The 20,955-nt window shown below is 48.0% G+C and overlaps 1 protein-coding gene across 2 annotated transcripts; it reads left to right on the top strand.

The window, feature by feature from the left end:
- The first annotated feature begins 1,238 nt into the window (after positions 1 to 1,238).
- On the top strand, positions 1,239 to 19,046 carry TFAP2A (transcription factor AP-2 alpha). Of its 2 annotated transcripts, none has more exons than XM_026511467.4 (7): positions 1,239 to 1,345; positions 5,998 to 6,432; positions 9,519 to 9,570; positions 11,631 to 11,862; positions 13,777 to 13,895; positions 15,823 to 15,964; positions 17,914 to 18,240. In XM_026511467.4, the coding sequence occupies exons 1-7, from the start codon at positions 1,295 to 1,297 to the stop codon at positions 18,200 to 18,202; spliced, it is 1,320 nt and encodes a 439-aa protein (XP_026367252.1). In that variant the 5' UTR covers positions 1,239 to 1,294; the 3' UTR covers positions 18,203 to 18,240. The 2 variants fall into 2 exon arrangements, with proteins under 2 accessions (XP_026367252.1, XP_026367255.1); XM_026511470.4 differs by lacking the exon at positions 1,239 to 1,345 and adding an exon at positions 3,953 to 4,758 and having other exon boundaries at positions 17,914 to 19,046.
- Positions 19,047 to 20,955: the final 1,909 nt, after the last annotated feature.

Here is a 20,955-nt window from a genome sequence, read left to right as displayed (position 1 = left end):
GGTTCCGCGTCAGCCGGGCACTGCGCCGCGAGCGCGCCTGCTTTAGTAACATCACCAAATCATGAAGGAACTCTCCCTGCTTTAATTAAAAAGGGGGATCTTGGGAAAACTGGAGCAGATTAGCACAGCGAAGAGTTGGTTCCCAGCGATTTATTTTGATGCATGCATGACACGGAGCACACATGTCGGTTTTTCGGCACAACTCCAGGAGCGACTGTGAGTCTCCATAGGAGTTCTGTATTTTGTCCACATCGCACCTAGGAAACCCTTCGCCCAAACACCACGTTGAATTATCAGTCAGCCCTAGCTTCATACAAACGAGAGGAAAATCATTTAACCCCTGGAGCTGTCAACTAACCTCTTCAGGGTACAATTTTTATTTTACACGCGGCAATTAAAGGATCGCAAACCCCAGCCGAGCGACTGGAGCCGTTTGGCAAAATCTTCAACCTGGCGGGGGGGGGGGGGGAGCGCAAAGCCAATAAAACTCCCGAGGCGCTGCGGCCCGAGGTGGTGGCTGCCGCGAGCGGAGGCGATCTCTTGTTGGGCAAAAATCCTGGAGTGACTTTGCCGGTCTTGGTTTGATGATTATATTTAATTGCGAAAGGGATAATAATTTCTAATAAAATTGGACGGGGCCGAAAGGACAGCGCTGTTAGCGCTGGCAGGGGTGAGGGAGAGGTGCTGAAAGCCGGGCCCCAGGCGCAGCCGCTTGGACCCTGAACAGTGCCGGGTTTTTGCGGAGGGCATCTCCCTGGAGGAGGAGACGGAGAGGAAGAGGAGAGGGGTGGAATGGCGCGGCGGCGGGGACTGGGGGTGGCTGGGGCCGGGGCGAGCGGCTGGTCTCAGGGGAGATTTCCTGGGCTCACAGGCAGGCGTGCGCTCTAGGAGTAGGTTCGCGGCTCGAAGAGGCCTTTATACCTGGGTCGGAGCGGCCGGCCGCAGATTGCGGTGCTGGCGAGCAATTGGACTATTGTTGATATGCTAATGAGGCGATTAGGCTGTTGGTAAAGAGCTGGAAAAGGGAAAAGTTTCTACCATTAGAGGGAGATCTCCGAGCGCACACGGGAGCTCTTTCCCTTCTCGCCTCCTCCTCCTCACCCTCCTCCTCCTCGTCCTCCTCCTCCTCCTTTTTGCCCTCCTCCTCCTCCTCCTCGCCCTCCTCCTCCTCCTCCTCGCCCTCCTCCTCCTCCTCCTGCGCTCACCGCCGGCAGCCGACACTTTGCGCTTACCCAGAGAGTAGCTCCACTTGGGTGCGAGGCGGAGAAGGGGGCAAATCCGTTCACTCCGATCCATGAAAATGCTTTGGAAACTGACGGATAATATCAAGTACGAGGACTGCGAGGTAAGCGCGGCGCTGGTTGTCCTTGCGGCCGCAGGCTCGGAGCTCTACCTTCCCGCTCCTCCTCCTCTCCTCACAGCCAGCTGCGAAATGCGGGTGGGACAAACTTTCCCCATCGCAGTGCCCGCCTCTCCAATTCGCCCGAAGAACGCAAGGGAGAAACTGGAGAGGAAGGATGTGGACGCTGTCTTCTTTCATTTCCCTCCTTCGAACCTCGTGTCCCACTTTCCCCCCTTTTTTTTCTGGCCAGTTTTGGGTCTGGCTAAGAGTGGAGCGAAGAGGCGAGCATGGGTTTTTGAAGCAGTTGTTGGCAATTGGGCACGCGTCTGTGCACCCTGCGTGTCTCTCCAGCGAGATTCTGGGGGCCCGAGACACCAGGAAGAGAAAGGAAAGAGAAAACCCATCTCCCTCCTTCCTCTCCGATCTTTAATATTCCTTCTTTTATTTATTCATTTTTTCCTTCCTTCCTATTTTCCCCCTCCCTCTTTCTAAAAAGGAAGGCTCTTTTCTGTTTGGAGGAGCCCGCACACTTGATCTGAGCTGTGTTGCGCCTCCCAGTTATCGGGTTCAGTCTGGAAACACCCCTCTCCCAAATTGCTGCGGGGCTCGCTCCAGGTATCTATGTTATTGAAGAAGTTCTAAGCAGCTTCTCCCTCTGAGGGATACTCTGAGAGCATCCCTGGGGTGGAGGTGGGAGGGCTGCACCGCGTGGAGCCGCCTAGTCGCCGGGTCCTCAAGCTACCGTCCCTGCAGCCGCCCCGTAGTCGGCTGCGTGACCGTGGGAATCCTGGCGGGGCTGCACACGACCACGGGTGCGCGGAGCCCGCGGCGCCGATGGAGCGCGCCTCGTTGGAGCCTACTTTAAAACCCGGGGTCTCCGGAGCTCGGCTTCTCCGGGTAGCCGGGGAAGCCCCAGCACTACTGGCCCGCCCGCGGGAGGCGCTGGGAACCGGCCTGGCTGCCGCGGCCCCGAACTCCTTCACAACTCCTGCTGAAATAAGCGGAGGAGTCACAGGAGGGGGAGGGGGCCCGGGGCAGATGATTACCTAAATAGGTGGTAGTCCCGGCTTTTGGTTTTCCACCCCCCCCCCTTTTCTGTTCTTTTCTTTCTCTTTGGCATTTGGAGCTGGAAATGTCTGGAGCAGAGGTCTGTGCAGGCGCAGCAGCGTGGGTCTTGTCTTCACTTGAAATCAGAACCCGGGTTTGTGTGAACGATGTGTCACCGGTTCCCTTCCCCCTCTCCTCTCCGTCGACTATTTTAAATCTTTCTCCTTTCCCGGGCTCTTCCTCTTCGCCCTCCCCTCACCCCATGGGGTACCGGGTGACATCCCACGGGGACGGGCGCTTCTCTGGGGGCTCCTGCTGTGCGCGGTGCGGGACGCAGAGACCCCAGGGCACACCAGCCGCTTTGTTTTCAGGCCATTGGCGGGGGACAGGGCGGGGGGGTGCTCTGCGAACTGGTCCCAGTGAGCTCTTCTCTTCAGTCTCCGAGGGTGAATTGTCCCCGCCAGGGCTGTGGCCCGAAGCTCGGGCATTTCACCATTGCGGAGGCCGAAACCCAGCTCCCGGCGCCAAGCCCTCGGCGGGCGGGGTCCGAACCTCTGCGCGGCGCGGGGTGCCTATGAGACTTAGGTGGGAGGCGAAGAACTTGAGGGACCCTGTGGGGGCGCGTGTGAATGTGTGTGTAAGTAAGGCAGAGAGAGGGAAAACACAGTGAGGGTTGTTTCAACAACTTTGCGGTGGACGAGCGCCGAAGCAGGGATTTCGGGCTTCCGAGCTGGCTCAGGGCTGTCTAATTATGTCGGGGCTCTGCAGGGACACGCAGGAGGCGAGGTGCCGCTTGTTCTGACAACCCAGCGGGCGGACTGGCAGCAGCGGCAGCCTTGCCGCGCTGGGAGAGAGCGAGCCCTGTCATCCGGGGCGGAGGGGGGGCGTCGGGCGGGAGTGGCCCAGCCAGTCGGACAGGTTTGCGCCGGGATCCCGGAGCCCGTGCCAGCGGCGCCCGGGCTGGGCCGCCTAGCGTCTCTGCGCGCCCCGGACCGCGTCCCGGCTCCCCCTCCCCGAGCCCCTGCCTGGGAGAGCTGAGGGCAGGGCGGCAGCTGCTGCAGAGCGAACGGCCCGGGCTGTCCAAGGGAAGCTTGAGCGGCGGCCGAGGCGAGGGCCGGTGGAGCGGGCAGGCGGGCCGGTCCCGGGCAGGGCGCCGGGCCATGGAGGAGCGGCGCAGCAGCGGGCAGCTGAATCCCGAGTCCCAAGCCCGGCTGCGGAGCGGAGGAGCCCGCGGCCGGAGAGGGCCGGGGAGCACCTCCCGCGCTGAAAGCCCGATGAATGCCCGGACGCGGTCCCCAGCAGCTCCTGCCCGCGACGCGCGGCCCCCACGGTATCCCGAGGTCTGCCCCAGCCTTTTAGGTCTGATTGTCCTCGCTCGCTTCCTCTCCCCCTCCCCCTCCCCCGCGGCCTCCCCCTCCGTGCGCTCAGGCTCGTCCCCCTCCCCCTCCTTCCCTCCCTCCCTCCCTCTTTCCCTCCCTTCCTCCTCCCGGGCTCACCCTCCTTCCCTCCCTCCCCTCTCCCCACTCTGGGCTCCTCTCTCTCACCCACACTTTCTTTCTCACACACGCACGCAGACACATTCTCCCTCTCTGCGCTCTCCCTCGGTTTCCCTCTCTCCCTCTTTCTCTTTCACTTTTGCATGCCCTGCAACCTTTTAAAATGTTGCCCCTTCCCTGTGATTCGCCAGACGCGGCGCCGCGGCCCCCCGCGCGCTCGCCCGCTCCCTCTCTCGCCCGCTTTTTGTCTCTCGCGCTCCCTCTCCCCACCTCCGATTTGCTACACTGAGGCTCCCGTCAATGGACTGCATTGAGAGCCGGCTCCGGCGCGAGTTGCCTCTCCGCTTCACGCTCGATTTCCAGGCATTCTTCCCTTATTAAGTATTCGTGTAATATTAATAGTCATGAATATCTGCTATTAGGAGGCTCCAGGAACGCTGCCCAGCGCGGTTGTTAGAAGCTCAAGCGAAGCCGCCGCTAAGAAAAGAGGGGAGACACGGATTAAGGAACACGCACATACATACAGACACACACACACACTTTTTTCTTTTTCCTTTTTTGGGGTTTTCCATTTTTTAAGGAACTTTGAATCATAACCGATCACGGCAGGATAGAGACCGTGGGTTCGACCAGCTGAAGGCGCCGCTTGAATCGGTGGTTCAAGTTCGGATGGACCAGAGCGGGGCTCCAGCGCTCGGGGGAGCGTCTGCGCTGTGACTGGAGTCCTGGGTGGCGCGGGGCTCTCGGCGCCTTTTGTGTGGGGCGCGCTCGGGCGGCGGGGCAGCCGGGCTCTCCAGGCTTGCTTGTTTTTTTCCACCCTGACTCGTTACCCCAGACTCTTCGCAGATGTTAGTTCACAGTTTTTCAGCTATGGTGAGTCCCATCCCCACCCCCTTCCCTGTTTCCTTAGGAATTCTCTTCTGGAAACCTGGTGCTGCGGAGCTCTCAACCTCGGGTTTCACGCCCAGGTTTCCTTCAGGGCACCCCTTTTCCATTTGCATTTCTCTCTTTTCTCTTTTCTCTCGCTTTTTTCATTCTTAAATCGAATGCATTACCCTCCGCCCCCGCTCGACCTCTCCCGGCGCGCAGACCTACCTCTCTGCTACTTCCCCAGGCGTGTTCCTCGCCACGTTCATCCTTATTTCCTTGCGTCTTCACTTGTTTCCGAGATGTTCTCAGCGTTTGATGCTTAATCCATCTGCAGGAAAAACCGCGGCCCGGTGTGTCCCCTACCCTCGGGGCCCGGGTTTGAACCTCCGAGGGTTCTCACTCCCTGAAATCAACTCTGTTCGCTTGTTTAGCAAGCGAATTGCAATAGAGGAACATAAAGTCAGGCGTTTCTTCTGCCCTTTGGGGCTGGGGTGCAGGGGGCGGGAGCCTCCGCCCTGGGGTGCACCTCTCTCTTTTAAACCCAATAAGGCTGAATCTTTCTATTTTAAACCTTGACTTGACGTCCCCCCTCTCCCCATCCGTATCATAAATCGGCCCTGTCGAGAAAAAGGCTCCTAACCGAGGAAGCGGAAAAGACAGAACCCCATCCTGCAGTTAAAACCTTCTTTAAGCTGGTAATTTAAAGGTGTGCTTTCGTTACAGCCCTTCTACGAAATGTTTCTATTTAAATAGTCATGAAATGGTAATAATCTTTGAACGTGTATGATTTTTTGTTCCTCCAAATAAATGGAACAGGGTAAACAATAACGCAGTGGCAAGCAGGTTCAAATCTGGGAGGAAAAAAAAGAAAAGGCCGCTTCTGCTGTTTAATATTTAGCAGGAATTTTAATTTTGCTTAAGGGAGGTTTCACGCTGCAGTTTAACGGGCTGTATTCTGGGAGGCCCTTTTCTATCCCCCCCCCCTTTGAAAGAAACGCCTAAACAGAGCCTCTTATGCCCCCCACATTTGCACGATCTAATTCCCTAAGTTTTTGGAAAAGCCCGTTTCACTTCTGGGGTATTTTCCGAAATGAACAACTTAGAGCTCATTTCTTTCGGCGGCCTGCCGACGGGAATGAGCGGTTTCCCACGCAGCCTTGCGGAGTGGATTTAGAGTGGACAGCTGTAACCCGACGCCTGATTTCTTTTCTTTCCCCCATCTTCTGTCTCTCCCTCTCTTAGGACCGCCACGACGGCACCAGCAACGGGACGGCGCGGTTGCCCCAGCTGGGCACTGTAGGTCAATCTCCCTACACGAGCGCCCCGCCGCTGTCCCACACCCCCAATGCCGACTTCCAGCCCCCCTACTTCCCCCCGCCCTACCAGCCCATCTACCCCCAGTCGCAAGATCCTTACTCCCACGTCAACGACCCCTACAGCCTGAACCCCCTGCACGCCCAGCCGCAGCCGCAGCACCCGGGCTGGCCCGGCCAAAGGCAGAGCCAGGAGTCTGGGCTCCTGCACACGCACCGGGGGCTGCCCCACCAGCTTTCGGGCCTGGATCCTCGCAGGGACTACCGGCGGCACGAAGACCTCCTGCATGGCCCACACGGGCTTAGCTCAGGACTCGGAGACCTCCCGATCCACTCCTTACCTCACGCCATCGAGGACGTCCCGGTAAGAGGCCGCGCGAGCGGCGCGAGGGAGAATGCAGCCCATGCTCACCCACCCCCAGAGAAGATAATCGGGACACACAGCCTGTGGGCCCGCGTTTTCTCTCAATGCATTTACTTTTTCAAAATTTCATTTTATTTTTTGGGCGGACACTTTGAGAACCCACATAGACGACCGAATTAAAAAAAAAAAAAAGTAGTTGAGAGTTACAGCCCTAGAACAATGGTTCCTAGAGCTCCTTCAAACAATGCCTACATTACCATTTCCACCGACACAGATATAAATCAGACGAATGTCACCATTAACAATATCTGCCCCTCTCCACGACAGTAAACTGTTTCGATTGGGAGAGGATCTAATTCCACCGCTGAGTCTGGCGTGGGGGATTTCTCCCTGTCCCGAAAAAAGATGTTAAATTCAACCAAAGAGCTCATTAAATACCCTAGCAGTTTAAAATAAAGTGTGAATGACATACTAAGAAAATAATTGTTGCTGGATTTCATAAGCACTAATGATACCTAAAAGTTACGTGAGGAGCCTACTCTGATTAAAGAATAGTAAGTAGCAAATCAGAGCAGAGGGACATTAAAATGCAGCCTTCTTCTCCTCCTAGGGGTGCTAAGTGCTGACCTCATAAATCATTAGCTGGGTTCCCAACTCCTATCAGAACCTGCTACACCCCATATTAAATTAAATGTTTTGAGACTATTGGGCAATACATTATTTGAGTTCTAATCCAGTTATCAATAAATGCAGTTTAAAACGGTTTCTGAATAAGCATGGTATTAGCACATTTACTATTTACAGTGTAAACCAGGCTATTGATAATTTGAGAATACTCTCTGAAATTAAATTTAAACCAGCATCTCTGTTTCAATTCTACATATTTATGGTTTCCCCTCAACCTTCCTGAAATGGAATTAGAATGAGCCAATAATTTTATTAAAGCTGTAAAGGCTCTGTTAATGCTGCTTTTCTTTGGAGAGGAAATGTATCTGGATGTGATTTTTACTAAAATGCTATTTCAAATTAGTGCATCAAATATTGCAGCAATATGTCCGTTGACAGTTTAATGATTACTGCATTAGATTGCAAAGAAAATGGTCAGATGAACTTACCTGCTTGCTTGGTGAATTTAAAACATTATTTAAGTTACATAGGAAAATACAAAATTTATTACAGCTCTCATTTGGCCCAGTTAATCACTGAAATTTGTTGGTTATGTTTAGCAGCCTTGCATGGAAAGCAGGAAAGTAGGCATTTGATCCATTGTGGGATTTAGTAAGCACTGTGTGTATGTCTGTGTTCATAAATGATTTTGGAAACTAATACTAAACAGTGAATTTCTTGGGAAGTAAAATAAGAGGAGCAGTAGTTGAGAAAAAGCAATTAAAAAACAAACCTGGAAGTTGTGATCATTTTAGTTCCCCTTCCCAAAGAGTCTCTGAATCCTTTTTCTAGCCTGCTCTTTGGACATATTTGAATTGCAAAATGCACTGCAGCCTTTTGAAATTACTATGACTTAGAATTGGTCTACTTTGCAAAAATTCCAAAGTGGCTGGTGTGAATTCTTAACACCTGTATAGTTACTTTTTGTGGTGAAATTAGTCAGTAGGAGAAATTAACCAAAAGATCAAATAAACACAGGGAAACCCAGTTGCTGCTCTTCCCCACCCTCCCCCACCTATTAAGAAAAAAATTCTTTCAAAGGAATTTGGGTCAGGAAAAGGGTTGTTTTCAATTTTCCCATTGCTGCAACAGTTAACCTTTAATAAGAATGAGTGCTAAATATTTAAGAAAATCAAATTGATGGTGAAAATTATTTAATCATTAATATCTCAGTGGGGTTTTAAACTTAACAGTCTTCCCTGCATGGACAAGGTCTAGAAATAACACAAATAAAAGTATTATGCCACACTACATTTACTTTATGGGTTTAGGGTGCATGCATAAAGGGATCATATTTCCCCATATAGTTAAAACACAAGAACTGCAGCAGTAGTCATTTCTGAACATTTCTCAATTTAATTATACTTAAATCCAGAAGCACTTTAGGCAAGTTACAAATGAGAGCATTGAGTATAATAAAACCTGTAATAAAGCAACTTAGTACCATCCACCCGGAATCATTGCGATCAGGCACAATTAACAGGAGCATAAATCCAAGACAGAATGGAAAATGTTTGAATCAGTATTATTGTTGGACAAAGACTAGAGAAGGAAGTAATAGTTTTTTAAATGGTAATGCCTGTGTTTGGTAACGATTGCGAAATCTTCTATCTCAGCAGCCCTGGTGCTAATTTGTAAACACAGCCAGACATTATATTGCCTGTCAGTTTCTGCATTAGAAAACATGATTTCATTTTACTTTCTAATCACGTTTTGACTCCAGCACACACGTATACCCATCCATCTGTAAAAAAAAAAAAAGAGAGAGAGAGAGAGAGAAGGAAAAAAAAAAAAAAAACCCACCACCAACAAACCCTCAGAGCTTTTTGTTTTTGTTTCTTTAATCGTTTTCATATTCCTTTCTGATACCCAGTTTAGGCATTAATCTTTAAAAATTATTTTTAGTTTTCCATAAGTGAAGGTGTGTATATGCCTTTGCCTTTTATCATATTACCTAAAATGTTTACAATACTCCCCTGTTACTCCCGCCTCTGTCATTTCTATTGTGTTTCCCTGGCTTTTGCTGCCTGAACACTGGAACCGCTAAAGTCCGAAGCCGCTGAGGCGCCAAACTAATGCTAGGTGCATTTTTAAAGGTTGAACTGACTTTGTGAGAAAGATTAGGTGCTCCAAAACTTGGTTTAATTTCCAAAGAAAGTTTTATTCCCCACCCCCACCTCCTTCAAACACGGATTATTTGCTGGGGGAGGAGAAATTGGCCGTGGGTGTGCAGTGAAACCTCTTGAGTTCCAAAGCCTCAAATTCCAATAAGCCAAGATGAGATGTTTATATATAAATGTCACTATACGGGAGGGGGAAATTTTGATTCTACACCTCCCCTTCCCCCCATCTTGCACAGAATATTCATTTCCTTTTGTTTTGATTATACACTTACATCCATGTGTATCCTTTTGTTGCAGCATGTAGAAGACCCTGGTATTAACATCCCAGATCAAACTGTAATTAAGAAAGGTAAGCCATTTCCTTCTACATTCCAGGCATGTCCTTACAGGCAGAGTGCTATTTAAAAGAACTCGCAGAGCTGTATTTATTTTTTTCAAATAGGATTTCCTAAAGGCTCAGAATTAGCAAATAGATAGCATAGAACAGCAATGCTTAAATGATCGGCTTTCAGTATGTTAGTAATGGCAACAGGCTAGCTTTGTTCATGATTTGACCATTTAATTTAGTTTAATGATAGCTAGACAAACACATGAAATGTGTAATAGTTGAACTGATTTGGAAGTAGCATTTCAATTTTGAAATGGTTTAATAGTTTAGTTAATCCGTTGTGTGAGTGGCCATGAGTATTAAGAAGTGTGTAATGCTAAAATAGTGCAAATAATTCAACATTAATACCAGAGCAATTGTGTCTTTTGTAACACTCCTTAGCAGAGGAAGAAAAAAACTTTCATGTTCTTCAATTTAATTTCTCATTAGCTGTTTAAGGGTTTTTAAACTTTGTGAATTAGGTTAACAAAAATTTGGCTTTTGGTTAAAATTAGCATCTTGAAGATGTCAGGATTATTAGCATAATTGTTCAGAGGAGAAATTGTTTTTTAAAAGTGTCAAGTGATTTGGATGGATTTGTAATTTGTATTGTGTTTAGTGAGTAGAAATAAAGTTTACTGGATTAAATGCTATTCACAGCAGCTTTTTTTGTTGTTGTTATGGTAGCAATGTTACAGGATTCTAGGCACCACCAGAGGACGAGGCTATATAAAACTGTTCTCATTTCTAACTCCAATCAGTATATTGTTAGCTAGTTTAAAGTTTCATTTTTGCATCTGTGAAGTCTTCGTCACATCAAATTAGATGTGCAAGGGATAAATCTTAAGAGATGCTCTTTCCAAGTCGACATGATAATTGGCTCTTTTATTAGTAATCTCTCAAGAGTTCGTTTAACTCCTATTGTCTCTATTAGCCTCCCCAGAGCTATTAATGTCACAAGTGATCTATCCAAAACCTAGAGCCCCCCACCTCCCCATACGTCTAGAATATCCCCATTAAGGAGGGAGGAGTACTGAGGAGAATGTATGCATATTATTATATATGTCTCCTTGTGGAATTTTAAAACACAAATGCATCCAGTACTTAAATGGTTGTGAATACATCTGAATTATATTGGTGTAGAGAAATGTAACATGGTACTACACTTTTTCCTGGCTTTGAATTTTTTTTCCAATTATGGTGGGGCCGACAATGAAGAGCTTATGATTTTTAACTAATAAGAATATATCCTCTCCCCTTGCCAATGAAGACACTTCAGCAGACAAGGGTATTAACTGTTGGCTCAACAAAAGGGCATATTGCTAGTGTCTGTGGTAGGCCTGTTTATCCTTTTTCTCTCCCAGTTCAAAATGGTGCTGTGGAATGGATTTCCAAAACTCGGGTCCTTTTCGAAACTAAACGTAGGAAAGGGCCTATTTATCAAACGGATGGGGCACATGTGGTGTGTGACAAGAGAATCCACCACCTCCGAGCTTGGTGCCTTAACTGAAATGTTCACTTGCAGGCCGCTTCAGCCATCTGAACTCTCTGCTGATCTTTATTAAAGGTCTTGAGGGCAATTTCTCCTCAACACTAAATCCCCCACCCCACAAAAACTCCAAAGTACACATAGCTTGCTCTCGGTGTGCAAATGTAATCCCCTCCCCTACACCCTAAACCCCCGTACTCCAGGACCTCTCCTCGGATGAGAGCCCAGAGGGTCACAATTTCACCACCATCTCTAGACAGCACCCTGACTGCTAACAGGGAAGGGTCCAGGCAGAAGCATAGGCCTGGCTGGTGGGGCAAAGTGGGGGCGCCTCCCGGCCGCTGGGCGAGGTGCGCCGAGGGCTGAAGCTCGATCTCCAGGACAAGAATACAGCAGGGAATAGGACAGAAGGTGGGGGAAAGAAGCCACAGGATTTTTCAGGGCTGGAAGGAAAGTGGGGGTTGCGGCGCAAGCCGGGGCGAGGGCCGGGGTCGGGCAGGACTTGGGAGGGACCCCCAGCGCCCACACGCAGCTTCCCCGTCTGTCTCCGCAGGCCCCGTGTCCCTGTCCAAGTCCAACAGCAACGCCGTCTCCGCCATCCCCATAAACAAGGACAACCTCTTCGGCGGCGTAGTGAACCCCAACGAAGTCTTCTGTTCAGTTCCGGGTCGTCTCTCGCTCCTCAGCTCCACCTCGAAGTACAAGGTCACGGTGGCGGAAGTACAGCGGCGCCTCTCACCGCCGGAGTGTCTCAACGCTTCGTTGCTGGGCGGAGTGCTGCGGAGGTGAGGCCCGGCGCCGCCCTGCCCGCCCCGCCCCGCGGCCTGGGGACACATTGCGCCTGCGCGTGGGCGGCGACGCAAACGGGCCTCGCGCCACGGCCCTCCCTTCGCGGGAAAAGAAAGGGGCGGGGAGTAGGGCGTAAAACCAGGTGGGTGGGAGCTGGGGGCGTGATGAGGCGGCGCGCGCCTGCGCTCTCGGCAGCCTTCCCGCGCGCTCGGGCTTCTGGCGCGCGCCCGGGTCCGCCGCCGCAGCGCGCACCCCGGGCCCTCCGCCCCCAACCCAACTCCCCGCGCGCACGCGCAGCTCTCTGCATCGCGGGTTCAGTCCCGGCTGCTGCAGCGGCGGGGCGCCGTGCAGCCGCCTTTCCCTACTCGCGCACACCTTGCAAGCCCTGGAAAACTTGTCAGGCGCCTTACTTTGCCTTACCTCCGTGTAGGGTCTCCGACGGTAACCCACGGTCCCTTGAATAGGGTTTTAAGTAGAAGACATTGGCTTTCTCTTGAGTCCGTCGCCCTCCCCCACCTTCCCGTCACCGTCACCTTTGGCCAGACGGCTACTCTTCTGTACCTAAGGCGCTCGCATTAGTGGTTCCTAGGTGCTGCTGCCGCTACGTGCTCCAGGCAGCACGCAAGACACGTTGACGTGCATTAAGTGCAGTCTTTACCCACGAGTGCATGTTACATACGTGGCCAGGGATACACGTCTCAGCGCTGTGAGGTCGGAATGTTTCATTTCGTAGATAAGGTTTGATAAGGGTCTGCTAGGTGAAGCACCTTCCCTCTAGGCAGGTTTCTCCCTCCCTTGGGCTTTGGTCTCCTAGGGTTCCACCCAACTTTGTGAGTGGTGGGTGTTGGGTTGAACTTTCCCAGATCTTTTCATTTCTTCTTCTTCATCTTCTTTTTCTTTTTCTTCTTTTTTTGTTTTAATAAGACAGTAGACCAAGAACTTCACTGTTTGACGTTTATTCATTTATGGATCTATGGACCCATAGTCCCGCTCCGATGGGCATATCCCACACAAAGCCTATAAAACCATTTTTGGAAGGTTTTAAACATCAGCTTTTGTAATCTTCTCTTCCCCACTCACAGTTATTTTGCTTCCCTTTGTAATCTCTGACAGATCTGAATCCGCCCTCTGCTTTTTCCTCCCCTTCCCCCATCCCCAATATTGGAGACTGTTTACCTAGGGGAGTATAATCTAATCCACACAATTAAAGAGCACTTGAGTAGGGAATAAAATCTGAAATTAATTAATTTGCTGTTTTATTTAAACAATTTATCTTAACCACTTTCTGATTATGGGAGTCTATTTAGACATCTATTTAGAACCACCTCCATTGTCTCCGAAATCAGTGAAATTTTTAAAGGCTGATATCCACTTTTGACATTTCCAGTTAGGCCAGTGACATGGCATGTAAACAGTTGGTAAAATGAATTTCCCATTGGGGCTAAAGCCAGAGCAAGAAACGTGAGAGTGATGATAACTTCGGTTACTCTGAACAACCTAACAGTGGTTCTTGCAAAGACAATTTAAAGACCCCATTGGGATTTGTGTGATTGTAACAACAGGGAAAATATACAGTAATCAGTTGAACTCAAAAGTACCTCAAACCCTAGAGATGAGAACTGTGTTTGTTTGTTTGTGGTTCTTCTTTAGAGAGCTGGGAAATCAAAACCTTCCAACCTGCCACCATGGCTGCAAGAATAACTGAACACAGGGGGTGCTTTACAGTTTAGCATTTGTCTCCTATGATCTTTCCGTACCATTCCTTCCTAGGCTTCCCTCCCTTAAGTATCTCGGGGCCATGATTCTTAATTTTAAAAAGCACATGTTAGGAAGTTGTCAAAGTGAATATAATGTGACTCAGAGCAACCCAATGTTTTCTAAATCCCTTTCTTGCATATATTTGTGAACAGGGCGAAGTCTAAAAATGGAGGAAGATCTTTAAGAGAAAAACTGGACAAAATAGGATTAAATCTGCCAGCAGGGAGACGTAAAGCTGCCAATGTCACCCTGCTCACGTCACTAGTGGAGGGTAAGCGAGTCCACTTGCTAACAAGAAGGGAACTGTCTTCTGGGAAAATGGATAATACTCAGTGGCCAGATGTTTGGTTGTATTTTGTGTCAATTGGGCAGTTTCCTTTTTTTTCTGGAGAATATAGCTGGAAGGGAACAGAATCCTGGCATGTCAAAAAACTATTTGCACTTATTCCTGTCCTCCTTTCTTCTTCCACTTTGCCACAAAATTCCACCTCCCTGAGCCCAATTCAGACCTAAACAAAGTGAAAATTTAAGAACTGCATATTCTCCAAGTTCCTGTCTCCTTCACAGAGCTCAGCAGTAAATCACTTAAGCTATTCTGACATCTGCGTTTGAGAAATGCGTGACCATTACTTCCTGAATTAATTTGGGAATCTTTGACCTGCATCCTGATTTAAGACCGTCCTGAAAGCTCAGGTTTATATGCCCTTTTAGGTTTTTGTTTTCCAAACATATGCTCCCTTATCTCTTATTTAATTGTGCTTCTCTAGTGGAGGGGAAGAGAAGTGAGCAATTTTAGATTTTGAGTTGTTGGGCTAGGAAGGAAAAAAGAAATATAAGCATTGCAAAAAGTTTCTCATGGCAGTTTTTAACACACACAGACACACACACACACACACACATAGACACACACACACACACACACACACACAAAGCTTCCAAGCCCTTCAAAACAAAAGCTACCCCTGTTCTCACTCCATGCTCTGGGTACACTGTCATCAGAATCCACTCACATTCCTGCTTCCTCTGGATTCCTGTTAAGTTTTTCTGATACTAAATGGCCTTAAATTTAGATGTGTTGGAATAAATGTATAAGCTGTCTTGAATTTTCCTTTGTGTTGTGTTGGAAATGTCTCATGCCAATAGGAAAAAAGACACTTAAGTGACAGGTAGATACCAAAACTACCATTTATATTTAAAGAAGGCATTTTGTCCTCTTTACATCTTCCGTTTGAGGAGATACATCACAATGGAATTTGAGTTCCAGCTTTATAAAGAACTAAAATAAAATTTAAAACCACAAACTGGAGGAGGAATCCTAGGAGGCATTTGCGAGTGGCGGAGTGGCGTTAAAGATGATAATGTAATTGTTAAACAGTAAGCAGTTCTTCAGGGCCAGGAACTCAACTGCAGTAGCTTTGCCTTAAAAATAACATGAGTACATGCAGAACCCACTGTCCATACCCCAGAAGAATTACGCGCAAAGGAAATGGTCGTAGTGGCTTTGGGTGTAGTGTGAGAGTGTGCATGAGCTTGGGGGTTGAGTCCTGTAGCAGGGAGGCAGTTTCTGGAGAACTGTTATTGTTTGTGATCCGCTCCATTTTATGGAAACAAGCTCTGCAGAGAGGGCTTTGATGCTCTAATTGGCGCATGCGTTCTTCCGGAGCTGGAGCTAATGGCAGGAAGCCCTGCAGTAAAAACCAACTGGTTCAGGAAATTAAAACCAAAGATTCGAAAATCAACAACACAGACAGACTCGGTGGAGTGACCCTCAAATCCTCTTGGTTAATCGGTTTGGATGAACAGATAATTATATGCGATCAAGTTAAAATGTAAACCTTTAGTTGTTCCCCTTGCAGAAAAGCTCAACGAGTAATTATGAATATCATTTATGAATGTGTTGATAGGTGTGAGGTTGGAATACAAGGAACATTTTAAAAGAGAAGTTGGGAAAATGTCATCAGGGTGGGGGATGGGATTTACATTTTCAAATCCTCTTGGGCTTCTAGGACAAGTGGCCATTTTTCCTGATAAATTCATCTTCCAGATCCCACAGAGGAAATAAAATGCCTGAAACAAGAAAACAAGTAGTTTGTGTTTTCTTCAACATCTTGATTAAGAAAATAAGAGTGTTGGGAGGCAAATCTGACCTCAACTCTTTTCATTCTCTTGTGCTCCCCTCCCCTCTCACCTCCTGCCAGGAGAAGCGGTCCACCTAGCCAGGGACTTCGGGTACGTGTGCGAAACCGAATTTCCTGCCAAAGCAGTAGCTGAATTTCTCAACCGACAACATTCCGATCCCAATGAGCAAGTGACAAGAAAAAACATGCTGCTGGCTACAAAGTAAGGCGTTTACCTTACCTCTCCGGGGTCTCCGCGTCTTATTGTCAAGAGAAACAAAAATGAAAATTGTTTCTGGTCGCACTTTTCTCCTCTCTTCGTCTCGTGTTAATCAGCCTTGTTGTCGTAAATAATTGAAGTTAACAACACAGTCTTGGAATCCATACTCTGCCTTGAAGGGGAAGTATAGGTGGGGTTCTTGGTGTGTTTCTATTCTTTATCCTCTTTTCTCAGTTAGAAAAAAAATTGGTGTGTATGGGGGTGGAGTATCATAGGGATTTGATGGAAGCTGAGTGTGGATTGGTGACTAAGTTGTTTTAGAAAGACCAGGATCGAGTCTGTAAATGGGTAACAGGCTTTCCTGTATCAGTTTTTGTCTCCTATCAATATGTTCTCCAAGGGCAAGGATTAAACAGTGGCCTGCAAAATGTGCAAGCCAGGAGTTGTCCTAGTTTCAACCTTAATCCCTTATCCCGTTTCTTGCCTTCCTTTCACCTCCCTCCTGGAAAGGCTCTCTCTCTCTTTCACACACACACACACACACCCACACACACACACAGCCCACAAGTTTTAGCCTACAGGCGAGATGTCAAATAGGTTTCAAAATGGCCCAAGTTATATTCCCATCAGTGCTTGGGCTGAATAGGCTTCTCCAGGTGGTGTGTGAAAAGAAAATGACTGTTTTGATATGTTTTCTGGAAATTAAAAGGCTTGTTTGGAAGCCCTTAATTATCAAAGTCGATGTCACAGGAGGGCTTGGAACCAGAGGGCAGAGGCTGAGGCCTCAGGCAGGACAGTTTCTGGCCTGGAGACATCAGCTGGCCTTGGAGAAGGCAGCCTGCCAATGCTCCCCCATTCTCCCTCCTCCCTACCGGCCTCATACCAACACCCCACCCCCTCCAGGCTGCTGCTGCCCCAGGAAGGCCCCAGCTAGTCCTTGCTTCCCAGATTCATAGGCCGCCTCTGTCTGTATGCCTGACTTTTCAAGACCCTTTCTGAGATTTCAACTTTTCCTCTTCCCTTAGCTTCCTAAGCACACCCATATTCACAATTTACCTGGCGATTTTTTACCGGTGTGTTGAAATGGGAAATTGAAATTGAAGCGTCTCCTTCTTACCAAAAATCAGTATGAGGGGTGCCTGGTGGCTCAGTTGGTTAAGCGTCCCACTCTGGATTTCAGCTCAGGTCACGATTTCAGGGTCTTGAGATTGAGCCCTACCTCAGGCTGGGGCATGGAGCCTGCTTGAGATTCTCTCCCCCCACCCCTGCCCCCTCCAGCGTGCTGTCTGTCTGTCTCTCTGAGCTCTCTCTTGATATTAGTCTGAATTGTCCCCATTTAACAGGTTTTTTGTGCCTTTTCTTAAAGGCAAAATAATCCCAGGAAAAGTTTGCCTTTCTCTGTGCATCCAGCCGGATCTGAAGGTGAATGAGAGGAGATTCCATCCTGCCAACTGAGGTCTCTCTAGAACAGAGCAGGAAGCGGGTCTCTCATATTTTCAACAGGACAGCTCATGGCTGCGTGCTATTGGCTGTTGGGGAGATGCTTGTGTTTCTGACTTGTCATCCCTCTCCTCCTCCTCCATTTCTCTTCTAAACGTCTGCAATGTTTTTCTGTGTCAGGGGTGTTTGGTGTGAGTGAGAAAGGAGGGGGCCAGCAGTCAGGGGTAGCTGAGGGGTGAAAGGGAGAGAGACCTTTGTGAAGGTAGGAAGGGCCATGTTTCAGTGGACACAGAGGGGTGACTGGGTCTTCCAACCTGTGGCCACCCCCCAGGTGTGTGTCTGGCGCCTTGGGTCAGGTCAGGGTTCCCTGGATTCCGGTGGAGGTTAAAGCAGGGAGAAGGTTTTCTCTTTGCTGCTGGCGCTGCCCACAGGGGAGCCTCAACTCTCTCTCTCTCTCTCTCCCTCCCTCCCCACCCCACCCCCTCTCTCTCTCTGCTTCACTTGTGCTGCAGACAGATATGCAAAGAGTTCACTGACCTGCTGGCTCAGGACCGATCTCCCCTGGGGAACTCGAGGCCCAACCCCATCCTGGAGCCCGGCATCCAGAGCTGCTTGACCCACTTCAACCTCATCTCCCACGGCTTCGGCAGCCCAGCGGTGTGCGCCGCGGTCACGGCCCTGCAGAACTATCTCACGGAGGCCCTCAAGGCCATGGACAAAATGTACCTCAGCAACAACCCCAACAGCCACACGGACAACAGCGCCAAAAGCAGTGACAAAGAGGAGAAACACAGAAAGTGAGGCTGTCCTCCCGCCCTGCCTCGCCCGCCTCGCCCGCCTCGCCCGCCTCGCCCGCCTCGCCCGCCCGGCGAGCCCACCCACCCCGTCTCCGGCCCACCCCCCACCGCGGGCAGGTGACAGCTCCGGGACCAGCACACCCCCACTGCTGCTACTGCTGCCGCTGCTGCCGCCGCCGCCGCCGCCACCTTCGGTCCCCCAGCGTCTGGGGGACGCTCTACCGCCAGCGGGACAGCCCGTGCTGACCCAGCCGCCTGCCTCGACGTCCGCCGTCGGCACCAACTCCCCTTTGCCCTCCTGTGGAGCCTAAGAGAACAGAACAGGCCGTGAAGCCAGCAAAGAAAAGTTCTGTCCAAGTTTGTGAACCATTTTTTTTTAAAAAAACAAAACAAAACAAAACAAAACAAAACAAAACAAAAAAAAACAAAAAACCGACAACTCAACAACGACCACCACCACAAAAAAGTTAAAAACGTTTTTTTCTAAAAAAAAAAAATAAATAAAAATAAAAAATAACATAAAATTTAAAAAAAAATTATATGAGCTTCATGGGACTGGATCACCACCTTCCCTTACATACGTCAGTTCAGATGGTAGCCATACTTAAAAAAAAGGCAAAAAGGAAAATGACATTTTTATCAGTATTGTGAATAAACTTGAACGCAAATACAGGAAGTTCCATGTCATGTCTTCAGTTGTAGAAGTTTTTCCTCTTCAAGGTAAAGCGACCAACTTGAACTTTCTCTGGCAACACGATTCACAGTTATATAAGGGAATCAGTGTTCACGTCTCTGTATATATTTATTTATGTGTAATTTAATGGGAATTGTAAATATGGTGAGTCTGTTTTAAGCCTCTTTTTTTTTTTTTATTTATCTGGTGATCTCGTTTACCTCTTGTTTAGTGGGTTTTGAATCTTCCCTATTAGTTCTTCATGTGGTTCATGGTACTTATTTAGAAATTCAAGGTTTGGGGAATTTTTTTTTCCCCTCTGGGATTCATGAATTTAGCCCTGTTGTAGCATGTTAAAGATGACAATGGAACAGCTGAACGAATAAAAAAAAAAAGTAAAATGAAATTTTATATATAATTAGTATTACATTTAGCTTTTCATTGAACTGAAAGAAAAAAGTGATATTGGACCCTGGAGAGATTTTTGAACTCGAGTGGTTTGATAACCCTTCTATGTATTGTGGGGAGAAAAAAAGTTTATTTTATTCCACTGCCCTCCCTTGAAAGCATCATTTGAGCAATAAATGAGTATTGTCTTTAAACCAAGGGTAAGGGATTCCACCCCCCCCCCATTTCTCTCTCTCTCTTGCTCTCTTTTTGTTCAAAGAACTTCAAACATTTGGGACCACCTGGTATTCTGTATTTTCACTGGCCATTTTGGAAGCAGTTCTAGTTGTATTGTATTGAGTTGTGCTGGCGTAGTTTCCATGCCTGTCAATGTATCATAGTCCTTTGTTGCCCAGATAAATAAATATTTGATACGCTTTATGTCGATTTTTTTTTTATTCAGTGGCTGTCTTTACCCAGGCGTATTTTTGTTCTTGGCAGTATTTTTTATTCAGTATGGTTACAGTAATTGAGTTTAACTCTCCCTTGGCAATTGCTCCTTGCAATAAGCAGCTGAACCCATTGTTTCCCTCAAGTATAATAAAAACTTACTTTCAACTTGGAGTTCAGAGCAGGGTATCATTCAGATATTCCACTGAGTCTGTATTCAGACAAATGACACAATAAAGCCCAATGTATTCTTTTGGATAAAAGATTGTTTGTACTGCTAAAGGAATGACATACTATCTTTTCCTTACTAGAAACATTAATTTTTTTATTAAAAATAAAATTTTATTTTATTTATGTTGATCCTTTAGGTTTTCGTTTGTGTTTTGGAAACCACAATATAAAACCTTCAGAACCAAACATTAAGGAGGACAAGGAAGATGGAGAACAGAACAGAAGACCCTCCCCATCCCCCCCCCCACCCCCGTAACTACTTTGGAACCTGTCTCAAAGGAGAACTGAAATTTAAATTGTTTAGTTCATTAGCACAAAGGAAATACCCACTTAAACCTTCACTTGCTAGCTCAGGCTTCTCAGTGGCTGAAACATGTAAATGAGCAAAATCTAGCTCTAGTTTTCTGGGAAGAGAAAAGGAATGGTGGCAGAAACATGAATAGCAGAGGAAAAGAGGGTACCTTGTCCCCTCTTTATTTTAGTATATTATTTAAGGATGAGTTCACTACTGTGCTGTTCTTAGGATCTCCTGAGGTAGCAGAGGTGAGTGGTAAATGATGTCGATTGCCAGAATCTTTTCTGCCTGCCCTCCCTAAATGTCGATCCACCCTTTTCTATCACTAAGGGGCTCCTCCTAGGACCTTTTGGAAATATAAAATGTGCTCTGAGGTGGGGTGGAGAGGATGGGGGAGGGCTGTGAATCTCCCTCTCCAGACCTTTCCTATTTGTCTTCTACAGTGACAGGGCTGTATGCTTAGCTCTTACAGCACGAAGGACTTCCTGTACATAAAAATGGCGAATTCAGAGCTTTTATAAAGTCTGATTTGGAAAGACTTCGCTTTGGAAGTGAGGGGGATTTTTTAATGGTTTTTAAAAAGAAAATGGAAGTAGTTAACTGGAAGGTCTATAGGAAAGGTCATAGAAAAAGTGTCCAGGTATACATACTGGAGGAGATTTAACATTTGTTCTTCTGGTTTGACATTCCGCAGGACTAAGGAAGCAAAGCATTAGACAGT

This window comes from Ursus arctos, unplaced genomic scaffold (assembly GCF_023065955.2).
Source record: "Ursus arctos isolate Adak ecotype North America unplaced genomic scaffold, UrsArc2.0 scaffold_31, whole genome shotgun sequence".
In the NCBI taxonomy this organism is placed as follows: domain Eukaryota; kingdom Metazoa; phylum Chordata; class Mammalia; order Carnivora; family Ursidae; genus Ursus; species Ursus arctos.
This window is presented reverse-complemented; position numbering and strand designations above follow the sequence as displayed.

Bases quoted from the DNA above. Each gene is read 5' to 3' on its own strand.
- TFAP2A (XM_026511467.4), top strand. From the start codon at position 1,295: ATGAAAATGCTTTGGAAACTGACGGATAATATCAAGTACGAGGACTGC. The intron at 1,346-5,997 runs GTAAGCGCGGCG...TCCCTCTCTTAG, and splicing joins TCAAGTACGAGGACTGCGAG to GACCGCCACGACGGCACCAG. The intron at 11,863-13,776 runs GTGAGGCCCGGC...ATTTGTGAACAG, and splicing joins CTGGGCGGAGTGCTGCGGAG to GGCGAAGTCTAAAAATGGAG.